Source organism: Plectrocnemia conspersa, unplaced genomic scaffold (assembly GCF_051122295.1).
Source record: "Plectrocnemia conspersa isolate PC_06_02 unplaced genomic scaffold, ASM5112229v1 ptg000008l, whole genome shotgun sequence".
Classification (NCBI taxonomy): Eukaryota; Metazoa; Arthropoda; class Insecta; order Trichoptera; family Polycentropodidae; genus Plectrocnemia; species Plectrocnemia conspersa.
The window spans coordinates 5,148,788-5,161,194 of NW_028277172.1; the positions used below are offsets into that span (position 1 = coordinate 5,148,788).

The following is a 12,407-nucleotide window of genomic DNA, read 5'->3' on the forward strand; positions in this document are numbered from 1 at the left end:
TTCAGTACCTCTTTTTCTGGTCCCACCCAAGTGTGCTACACTTACAACGAAACACGTATGTATCAGAAACCACCCAGAGACACGCTCCTCGATCGTATCTGGTGTCTGGCCGAAGCCGTTTTTAGGACAAGGTGAACGTGTGCTTAAAATTTTGCCCGCGTGGAAGCCTCCTTTTATACATTGTTCAATTTTGTTTTCTTTTACACATCTTCGAACAACAAAAAAGCCTCTTCCGATCTTCTGACAGGTAAGGGTCAACAGTTTTGAACCTTATTGTGTTTTTTCTGCCAACAAAGGCCGAGGTGAGCGACAAGCTTTCGTTTATGTTTATAGCATCGTAGTAAACGAGTCTTTAAAATCATGTATACATGAAGAAATTGCTTCTGGTAACAAACAAGAAAAGCACGAATTCAATAAACAACAATTCAATTTCATTTTCTACATTAAATAAATATAATGAACCAGTTCCTGGCACAATTATTAGCTTGCTTCTTTCCGCTGGGTAAGTTGAGTTAATGAGTCAATTCAATGTGTGTTTGATGGTCATTGTTATTTGTATACTGCTTCTGTAGGAAGCAGACAGCTGGAGAGCGCTGTACGTAGACATGAAAGTTCATCATTCGATACCCAGCGGTGAAAGTAGTGAATGAAATCAATTGTCCGACTACCTTTCCGGTAATGCGTTACGGTACAGATAAAATCGTATCAATATCATTATGGTAAAATACAATATATATTTTGCTCTTTCATTATAATAACATATATTTATAATAATCTTATTAGCATATCGTCGACTTAGAAGAAGACTGCCACAATACAAAAATAATATTATTATTTATTTTTATTATAAAGATTTATGTATAGGTACTAGTATACATATATTAATTGTGCAATAAAATATATACCAAACAGATCCACCAAGCGTTGCACTGACTGATAAAATCACTTTGCAATAATACATATGGTGAAGTACTATATTATTTCAGTCCTAATTAACAAAAAAAATACCACCGCTAATGATTATATTTTATAAATAATAAGAATTGTTATATATTCATTCTATTATTACCGATAGTATGCACTAAATAACTATTAGCTATATTTTTAGGCAAAAAAGACGGATATATACGTTGCCCGCGTCTACACAAAAAAGTTAATTAAATAGAAAGTTTATTTAAAAAATATTATTGCAAAACGATTAAAACCTTTATACCAACGGTTTAAACTACTGTATCTTATGAGTTTTTAAATGTAATATTGCTGCCTATCAGAGCAAAATGTAAACCCCCCCCCCGCCCAAACGGTTACTTTCGTTCAATTACCAAATGGGGGACTGGAATATAATCAAATTAAAAATATAATAGTAATAAATCTTAAATGGCAACTATTCCTAGTTCTTGATAAATCTTAAATGGCAACTATTCCTAGTTCATAATTTCTTGCAGCTTAATCTTTTTATTTTTAATTACATTTATCCACTATTGGGTTGATTAAGTGGCGGGACGCTGGTGAGAGCTAAAAAATATAAGCCTCAGACATTTTTGTTTTTTCAACCCGTGCGTTTATAAAATATGTATATAAAAATCATTTATAAATAGTTGCTGAAAAAACTTTATTAAAAATAATTAGCACTTTTTAAAGAAAAAAACGCAAAAATATAAAGAAACACCATTTATAAAAAATATGTCTCAATACAAAAACTATTATATAATTAAAATAATAATATCAAAAATGACTATCAATATGAAGAAGAATATTGAACTTTTTAATTATTTATATATATTTTTCCGCCAAATGGATTTTTCGTTATCCGGATAGCATTCATCCCCAATTAGTCCGGATACTCGAGGTTCTACTGTAAATAATATAAACTATCTTTAATTTGCAATACTCCACAACATGCGCATATTGACAACTTCCTGTTGTTGTATGTTTAAATCTCATCATTTTTTATAGTGATACATATGTACATACATATATATATAAATAACAACGTGAACTTCATAAATCAAGGGTATATAGTTTAAGCCCACGTATGATTCACATTCTCAATGAGTCATTTTCGCCAGTGCTTGCGAGCTACCCCTAGAGTCGATATTGTAATTTACATCATAATGATATTACATTTCCACTATATTAATCACAATAATTATATAGATAAATATATTAAATATATATATAAAACTGATACATCCCTTACGTTAATGCTCTTTAGATCCAAACTTTAAAACCCACTACGTTAATCTGATTAGTAACACATTGTTGGCGACCCCCGTCAAGCGCTTCATAATCGTTATTCAATTTGTGTAACACGTCGGCACACTCTTTAATGACTTCGGATCGCCGACAATTGCGTTATTCACAGCATCATTGCTCTTCCGTCACCGCGCGAACTTCCTATCAATTCATTCCGTTAGTGGGTGAAGGTCTTGAACTTGGAAACAGTTATAGTAGTCACATTGTCATTGTTTATATCCAGGAATAACTCGTCGAAGTACTTTCGCAAGGTCGCCATTAATACATTTCGAATAATTAATAAAATCAACGTGACGTGCGTTGAGGTCGCAATCTTATATAGTCGGTAGGTGATTAGGGATAATATCTTTTAATCATAAAACCGGAAATAAAATTAACTATTGATTATATTTACATTAAACATATCGCAACACCTACGTACGATACATCAAACATTTTTAAGAATCGCAGAGGGGAAGTTTTCAGTATTTTTCAATTACATAATAATATTGATATTTTAATAATAATTTATTCTAATATAAATTAATATTATGCATTAATGTATTTCTATTTTTTTTTTGATGTGTTCAAATCATTTAACCCATACGTCACGGTGCCTCGAAATGAAAAATGACATCCGATGGGGTCGCTCAGCTCCCCCAAACATTTCAAGTCAAAATATTGATGAATTCTTCATCAAATATATTTAAAAATGGATAATTCTAAGTATAAAATTTGTTATTCATGATAAGCTTCATCATCTGGTCAATATTTAGGATTTTTTAATTAATCATTACGACGCAAAAAGCGGCGACGTAAACGCCGAGATTTCGCTGCAGACTAGCTTTGCAGGTATACGAATGACCGCCGCGCGCTCGGTACATAAAACTACGGAGTAACCCAAAAAAATAAACAAGTATTTCATTTATTTATTATTTCAATTTTTGAAATAAAAAATTGTTGCAACATTTATGTTGTTATTATACAAAAAAGTCAATATATAAATACTATTTTGAAATTAAAATATAAATTTGAAAAAATAAAACACATTTATTTTATAAACACAAAAAAATTCTAGTGTAACACTAAAAAATATGTTTATCTTATACATATATATATTAACATTTTATATTAATTTCAAATTTGTAAAAACTTTTTTCAAGCACACCTTTCTTTCGGATTGTGATATTTTGTGCAAATGATTATCTATAAAAGTGAGAAATGACATTTTTGCTAATACGAGTTTATTGATATATAATTCAATTGCAATCAAATATTCACTCACCATTGTAATTTTCTCCACCGTAATGGGAAATCTTCCAGGCAAACTGAATTCTTATCCATAAGTTTTTATGTGTATCGTGCTAATAATTTAAAAATAATAACTCGAAAAAATTCTCATTTTCTAAAAAAATGTGTCATTTCTGAGATTCGGTACTTCCAGTGAGCCAGTAATATCTGACGGGAGATAATATTTACTCAAAAAAATATGTTATGATTTCCTTATAACAGGATAGAAAAAAATACAATATAATCTTACTAATCTGACAATCTTTAAATTCTCAGTAATCCAATATTATCTAATGGTTAATGGTAAGATAAATTTTTAGTGTTTTGTACTTTTTATATATGTACATCGTATTTTTTATTTTCTGTAATTTGACTTCATTTCTAAATAAACTCTTTTACATTGGCATTCGTGTCCTTGCCAACAGTTAGAGGGCGAAATATTTCTCTGATTGCGGCTATAAAAATTGAAGGAATTGGCTAGAGAATCATTCAAATCGATTAAATTTGGTGGACGTTATGCATGTATATGTACACGAGTATGTAGCCACAGTTACTTTGGCAAATTGTAATAAATATTATATGAATACATATAAGAAATAACCTGCAGCTGCTCGGAAAAATAAACTAAAAATTGTGATTATGTACACGTGAGTACAATAAAATGCATTTATTAAAAAATATCTTCTCTGGTCAAACGATCATCAAATCTGAGCATCGAAAATCTATCTCTAGTCATGGCCGCTGAATAAAAATATTGTTTGAACAGTTCGCTTGTTGTCCATAATTCTTTGAACTGTATTTTACCCCCATTCAATCCTCCAGAAGATAATAGGTTGCCTATAAACGCTTCAACTTCGATACGATTTACGGGAGAAATGTCTTTTTTGAAATGTATTATCAATATCGATATCGCTATCGTATTTGCTACTACTCTCGTCAGAATCTTGCAAAATTCTTAGCAACTCTTCGTCAGTTACAAGCCGATCAGCCATTTTACAATTTCAAAAGTAACGTGAGAAATAAAATAACAATAACGATCGAATTTGGCGGTATGTTTTTTTGGGTGACGGTGTAGTTTGCGATAAAGCGTTGAAGGAACCGCGTGGAGGGGGCGCCGCGCGAAATTCTTAGAAGGCGAATTTCTCTAAAAACTGACTCAGGTATACAAATCACGCGGCGACAGTAGCGATTAGAGTTGATTTTATTTTTTTCTCGCGATTGGAGATAATAAAGTACAATGATTATTTTTAATATTAATTCTTTAAACTATTTTTGACAAATACAAAAAGTTTGCGACAAATAGGATTTATATTAAATAAGTTATTTGAGAAAAACCAAAAAGTTGGGGGAGTCAATAGACCCCACAGGCACGGAAGGGTTAATCGTGATACATTTAAATTATTTTATTTGTATGTTCAATGTAATGCCATCTATTGGTAAATGCAAAAAATTAAATAATACCTTAAAATTGAGTAATAAAAAATTAAATGTTTTCTTAAGCTTCTACTATATATTTTAAGAATTTTACATATAAATTATTAAAATATAATTTTATTTTTATGATTAAGAAAATTGTTGTTATGGCCAAGAAGTTTATATATTTTTTTCAACTGTCAAAGGTGACATTGCCAGTGAATGTCGGTTGAGTTGAAGACTATTAAAAATGACCATAATCAAAACAATTAACGAAACAGGAGTGATAGATAAGTTATGTTCGGTGATAGAAATGAACGCCGAACAAGCCATACGAGATAATGGCAAATTCACGATCGGTTTTTCGGGTTTGTATACGAAAACTTAACCCTCAAAATACATCTCATGATTAAATGTATTGCCATAATAGGAGGATCTCTTATCAAATATCTGTGCGAGGGTCTGCCTCACATCAGCACAGATTGGACGAACTGGAAAATCTTCTTCTGCGACGAGCGAGTAGTATCAGAGGACAGCGACGATTCTACGTTTGGAACGTACAAGAAACACTTGCTTTCAAAAATACCGTTGAAAGAGTCGCAGTTTGTGAAGATCAAGCAAGGAGTTTCAGGTAAGTTTTATGACTTTTTTTGTTCATTTCAAAGTTTAATATCGAATTTTACTTTTAGCCGAAGACGCAGCTGTGGATTATATTAATCAGATAAAAGCATATTTTAATAAGGACATGCCACGATTCAATATGCTGCTGTTGGGCATGGGACCTGATGGTCACACATGCTCCTTATTTCCTGATCATCCGTTGTTAGATGAAAAATCTACGATTGTAGCTCCAATTGTAGATTCACCTAAACCTCCACCACAAAGGATAACTATGACTTATCCGCTGATAAATAATGCTGAATGTTGCGTTTTCGCTATTAGCGGTGAAGGAAAAGCTGATATTGTTAGAGTAAACTATTTAATCATCATTACACTGATATTTTTGCCACAAAGATAAGATAACTTATATGCATATTTCAACTGCATCATTAGTACAGTTTTTCTACGTCAAATGAAGCTCGGTGATTATTGCGCAAATGGAAATTGCACATAGCGAAAATTTCTGATCATAGAAGATCAATATACACATATGTACATATGTATGTATATTTAAAAATACGTAAATTTATATAAAAATAATGTTTAAATTATATTAGTAATTTACATTAGTATGATTCACTTATATTTCCTATAATTACACAATTTTTTGTTTAAAATTAAGAAAAATATTAAGCAGTTGGAAAAGTAAAATATATTTGCCAATCAAACAATTACCTATTTTCAGAATTTTCGTTGTGTGGAATTTTTGAAAACTAAACGAAATAAATAATTTTCAAACTAAATATCAAATGAATGTAAATTAGTAGCAGTAAATTTAGGTATTCGATCTGAAAATTCAGATCGAATACCTAAGGAAGAAGCAAAGAAATCAACAACAGCACCAGCTGAATAATATAAACTTAATGTTTTTATAGATTGTAAATATTATCGGTGATTTGCCAACCGGATTTAATGCAGCAAAATAAAGAAATAATACATTCAGTTTCATGTCAAAATCCAGAAAAAACAGTCGAATCTATCCAGAAAAGATTTTTTAAAACATGTCATTTCAGTAAAATCATATCGGAATACATTTTCCCCAGTAGATGTATATTTTTACTAGTGAAAATATAATTTATCTGGGAGATGCAAGTAAAATTATATGCTTTCAAGTTTTCTATATTTAGTAAAATATATATTTACATACTTATCATAATTTATTTACATCCAATGTATAAATGTTACAGCAAATGTGTATTTCTTGGTAAAGTTATATTTTCACTAGTAAAGTCCAAATAGATTTTCACCAGTAGATATGTATTTCTACTAATATAATTTAACTGATAGGCACTAATATGCTGCTCTAAAATGTCTATGAAACTCAAACTAATTATAGTTTTAGAACTTTCATTAGGTCAAGTCCAAAATAAAAACTAAGCCAATTCATCTCTCATGGGAAAATAAGCAGAAGAATAAGTACAGACATAGCTTCTCACATATTGCTTCATAGTTTGCCTGCATTTCGACATTATACTATGATTTAAAAACATGATAGCTATCCTTACCGATATTATTATAGACTTCCAATATAAGAGGGCTGATCAAAGTATATTCTAACCGAATTTGGTCAATAGGAGAGCGCGAAAACAATTATCACTACTCAGAAGACAAAAATTCACGTCAAAAGCAATAAAATTGTGTCAGTAACGTAGCAGTGAGGACGCTCGGTACCGAGCGTTCCCACTACAACAGCGCCAACACAATTGTATTGCTTTTAATGTGGATTTTTGACTTCTGAGAAGGGATAATTGTGTTTTGCTCTCTTCTATTGACCAAAATTCGATTTAGATGTTCTTTATTTTTACCGTAATATATTGATAGAAGTATCTCTGAGTAACTAATGAAATAAAATACTAAAATTTTTATCATCAAATCATTTAAAATGGCTTCATAAAATATAAAATATGTTGAGCATGACATAGATGCTTTTGGACTGCAATGGTAAAACCATTTTGGGCTTAATATACATGCTTTTGGACTACTAAAGGTTAAGGTCATCATAATTCCTGCCCCCTTTCATAGTTATATTAAAACCTGTGTTTTTTCGCCTTTGTATTACTTCAAACATAATTATTGACAAATTCACTGAAAATGTTTTGAATAGGTCTTTGGAGTGTAAAAGGTTAAACTTTTGCCTGGTAGTGTATACAGTCTATATCCACTAAGTCAAACATTTACAAAGCTCTGTCTGAAGAAATTGTTTATTGTACTGTTCTTTCATACAGAAGTAACATAGCATTTAAAAAGAAAAGTAATCGTGTATGTCCAAAGTATTAGATTTTTTAAGAAAGAACTATACATCTGAAATCAGTTTGTCGTTGCACATGTGAATATAATTATATTATCTTTATGGCAAAAAAGGTGCAATTTCTTTTAGTGCTATTTATGATGTGTTTTTATATATTACAGTAATGTTTATATATTTTTTAGAGAATTCTTAAAGATAATGAAGATTTGCCAGCAGGTCGAGTGCAACCAACAAACGGTATCTTATACTGGATTATCGACATGGACGCTGCAAAGTTATTGTAACTAAGAATAAAACTGTTGTTTTTATCTTTCATTCCATGTGTATTTTTTATATTTTTATACAGAATATAATTAATATTATCTATTATCCATTTTTTATTTTAAATAAAAATCAAATCAATTAGTTCGAAAGGTAACAGAATAAAAACAAGCATTCTTTTAAATTGATATATTTAAAAAACTGAAAATTGAAAAATATAGATTGACATAACTTACACTGTCACGAAAGAAAAGTCCCAAATGCGAATAGAAACAATAACGCAGTAGTCGTTACCATAACAACCACATTTGAGGTTTATAATTCATGAACCAATTTAAGGAATGTCTTTGATTACTTCTGTAAGCTCCTCTTTAGAGAAAAGAGTGAATAAATTTTTTGGAGTGACTGTGACGACTTCGACGTTGTTCTCGGAAAGCTTTTCTTCCATCACCTGTTTCAGTGTCGTGAGGGCGCATTTGATGGCCTCCTTTAATGTCATCGATTTATGATACACTTCCTATTGAAAAATAAAACAATTATTATTATTATAAATATATAAATAAAATACAACAATAGTGATAGAGAACCTGTAAACTTTGTTGAGCGCCTTCGCTACCAGATCCGATAGCTTTGGCGTGATACTGAACAAAAGTACCACTAGGATCCATATGGAACAACTGAGGCCCTTTTTCATCAACACCTATAATTAAAGTAAAACATTTATATATCCTTGACCGACTTTGAAATTGATTGATGCATTAAAACATATATAATATATTGGAACCCGTCAACATTAGGACAATGAACAAACCGCGGCAAAGACGTGATATGAGTGAAATCTTATACAAGTATATTAGTAACTCAAAAACAGTCTCTTAGGTCAGGTGTGTTCGGATAGCCAATGCATATGCTCTATTTCGATTTTAACTAATATTATAACGATTGTTTTGTATTAATATTTGTATTTTCCAATTTTTACACACTTTTACATGCACAGCACAAAGTGGATGACGATTTTCTAAATTGATATCAGATTAGGAAAATGTATGAAAACCTAATTTTTTATATAAAATAGGAAAAACAACAGCTAATAAAAATATTTAGTACCTGCAAATAAGATTGCAACACCGAACGGTCTCGACATTGCAGTACCGCTATCTTCATCACTGTCGCCGAACTGAATAGCCAAGTTGCTCACAGCCTGAGCGCAAGATTCGACGGTCATCCTCTCGTCGTATAAAAACCAATGGTTCTGACTCTCGATCCTAGCTCTGTCTAGCAAAGTCCTACGAAACATTTATAAATATATACAACTGATTACCATCAAGGTATAAAAATAACGTACCTCGAATCCGCCATCAGCCCAGAAACGGCGCAAGCGATATGAGTGTCAACTTGTACGATTTTCTCGATGGTAGTCGGCTCCATCAACGTCGACGTTATCCTCTTTTCGACGGCCAAAACGACTCCTTCGGAAGTACCGATTCCTATGGCCGTCGAACCGAGTTTGATCGCTTCGATGGCATACTCGATTTGGAACAATCGACCCTCGGGAGAGAAAGTGTTGACTCCTCTGTCGTACTCGGACCGCGTTAAGAACATCTATAAGTTTTATTCAATGACATTAGTAAAACGGATTGAGGTTAGCGGTATTCGGATGAATATGCATTTTATGTTATGTTATTCCGTACGATACGAGCAATTTAATAAATACCTTGTGAGCTTCTTTAGGTTAGGTGAACGTACGAAGAGCTAGATATGTTTTGTGAACTTAAATCACAAAACAGAACTATCACGGCGTTCCGGACGGACCCGTTAAGTCACTATGAAGAACATAACAGTATAAATTTTGACCTTTAAAAAAAAAATTAATTTAATTTTTTATTAATTTATATTAGCAAATTAAATAAATAATTTAAGATATTCCTATTTATAGTATTTTTAAAAATATAATTTTTATAACACTTAAGTTTAATAAATTGTAAAAAAATGCAAGCAATAAAAAATGAAAATGTATAATAAATTAAATAAATTAAAATTTTAATTATTTTACGTGACTAAATAATAATAATTGACTTCGATCATTGAAACCAGGGCTTTTTTGTTATGTAATGCGATGGAATGGTGATCCAGCACCTTTTTTCGCGGTATTTTTACTGTTACAAAAGCAATTGGTACTGAATACACGTGCGAAGCGATTGACAATATGTAGAAATATAAAAGGAAGGTAAAAGCAATAACAGCAAAAAAATTAAAAGTGCATAGAAAGTAACAAATAAAAATCAAGCATTCTATACTTAAAAATGAAATTTATCTAAAATAACTAAATGGAATTAAAATGGATGGTATTTAAAAAATTGTTTAATCGAAAAATATAATTTAACTGATAAATGATGACTCAATCACCATAAGCAAAAAAAAACACCCACTTTGTGTATGTTCGATACTGTATCGAAAGTATTGGAATGAATTTACCGATTCATTTATTTTTAGACTTAATCGTAACGGCAAAAGAAATATTTGAATCCGTACTTCAATGTCTTCATTTTTATGGGATGATTGAAGATTATTTTTAAGAAAAATAGTTTCGGTAGCATGCGACGGCGCTGATGTGATGTTAGAATGTTAATGTAGACTGAAAACAATTCTGTCAGAGAAGTTTCTTTGTATTATAGCTGTTGCGACCTCTCCCCTTTGAAGATGGCCGTCTTTTCTTCTCGAAGGACCACCGTCTCTCGACGGAATTAAACGCCTCTAACCATAGAAATGCTTTATTATCAGAGTTTACATCCTCAGAATCCTTGCTGACGCACGACCATACGCCGTGACAGCTGAGGCGCCTTCAGGTTATTTATACACAAAAAACCACGCACGGCCATAACACACTTTTATTCGGCCATGCATAAATATATGTAAAATTGTCGGAACAATAGCTGGCATTGTGCTAATCACTGATTAGAACTAGAGTCCCATGATTTAATGTTTAATCCTTTAATACAATAAATACGATGGAATTCGCAAATATAATGTTTTTTTGTGAATTTTTGGCATTGCTTACCAAGGGACTCTTAATTCAATAGTATTGCTCCAATCAGGGCCGCCGCACACTATCTCGTCGTACACAAATATTTTTCTACCAAACGCTGATCAGACCAGTTCTGACATACGTTACTTACTTTGACACTTACCATGGCTGACGAAAAGCTGCTTGACGTATTTGAGAGGAAAGTGCTCTGCAGGATATAAGTCGCTATATACAAGAGCAACGAAAAAAAATCGGGAGCTCTACAACCTCTTCCAAGAAAAAAGTGTATCCACCTTTATCGGAGTTGAAAGACTTTAGAAAGGAAGTTGAACGAAAAATAAAATTGTAACCGGTGAATGTACACTTTAAATGAAGTTTAAAAATAGGACTGTGAACCTAACCTAACCTAAAGTTTAGTCGTTTAATCGCCTTCAGAATTAATATTAAATGGTAATATTTATGTTGACACATGGTCAGATTCGATTTTTTCAGTTGGCAATAGTGTTATCGTTTAAGATTGGTACAGCTGTTCGACGGCGTCTGTCGTTTACATCTTGACACTTCTGACGCGCCAACGCTGAATCAACAGCTCCTGTCAACCCCAACTATTAGATATTCGTTATGACCACCACTACGGTTAATGATAATCAAAGTGTAACATACTAAAATAAAACAAAATTCATTTTATAACATGGATTTTATTTATTAACCCTTAGACCGCCGACCGGTAAATTGTTAATTACTCGCTGTACGCCATGCGTTTTTAGCGATATAATTTTTTGGCTACTTACTCTGTTTAACACATCATTACAGGCAAAATACTCAATTTTTATATTTTAAAATTATATATGTATGATTAGCATGGTTTAAACATTCTAATTATATCAATAAACAAACATTTTTAGTCGTATTGTTGGATATATGGAGTGAACAAAAAAAAATCTATTCGTCGGTCCGCGAGCTGGCTCGCGTACGCACACCTACACACACATGAACGCGCGCGGCACTATACAAGCGAACGACAAGCAGGGTCATGCTCACACTGAGACAATTTTAATATATAAATCTGCAACGCATTTTTTCTTCGTCTGAACTACATCCTGTTATAAAAATTTACAAATCGACAAGATTTCTTTGATGCATACAAAATCACATATATCGTACACAAAAATAACCCTAATAACCTAACCGTTTGTTTTTGATCAATGGTGTTTGCAATTGGTTGTTGTTGAAGGTTGTCATATTTCTTTATATATAAAAATAATAAATAATAAA

General features: G+C 31.7%; 2 protein-coding genes across 3 annotated transcripts; one reads left to right on the plus strand and one right to left on the minus strand.

Annotated features, from left to right (window-relative positions):
- The first annotated feature begins 5,118 nt into the window (after nucleotides 1-5,118).
- On the plus strand, nucleotides 5,119-8,215 carry Pgls (6-phosphogluconolactonase). 2 transcript variants are annotated; one of them, XM_088189716.1, is made up of 4 exons: nucleotides 5,119-5,306; nucleotides 5,369-5,569; nucleotides 5,628-5,908; nucleotides 8,029-8,215. In XM_088189716.1, exons 1-4 carry the CDS (start codon nucleotides 5,189-5,191, stop codon nucleotides 8,128-8,130), a joined length of 702 nt encoding a protein of 233 aa, XP_088045842.1. In that variant the 5' UTR covers nucleotides 5,119-5,188; the 3' UTR covers nucleotides 8,131-8,215. The 2 variants fall into 2 exon arrangements, with proteins under 2 accessions (XP_088045842.1, XP_088045843.1); XM_088189717.1 differs by having other exon boundaries at nucleotides 5,121-5,306; nucleotides 5,628-5,902.
- Nucleotides 8,216-8,281: 66 nt separating this feature from the next.
- On the minus strand, nucleotides 8,282-9,965 carry Prosalpha5 (proteasome alpha5 subunit). The gene is made up of 5 exons (XM_088189714.1): nucleotides 9,822-9,965; nucleotides 9,453-9,709; nucleotides 9,215-9,393; nucleotides 8,695-8,807; nucleotides 8,282-8,624 (listed from the first exon to the last, which is right to left on the minus strand). The coding sequence occupies exons 2-5, from the start codon at nucleotides 9,707-9,709 to the stop codon at nucleotides 8,442-8,444; spliced, it is 732 nt and encodes a 243-aa protein (XP_088045840.1). The 5' UTR covers nucleotides 9,822-9,965; the 3' UTR covers nucleotides 8,282-8,441.
- Between the last annotated feature and the right edge of the window lie 2,442 nt (nucleotides 9,966-12,407).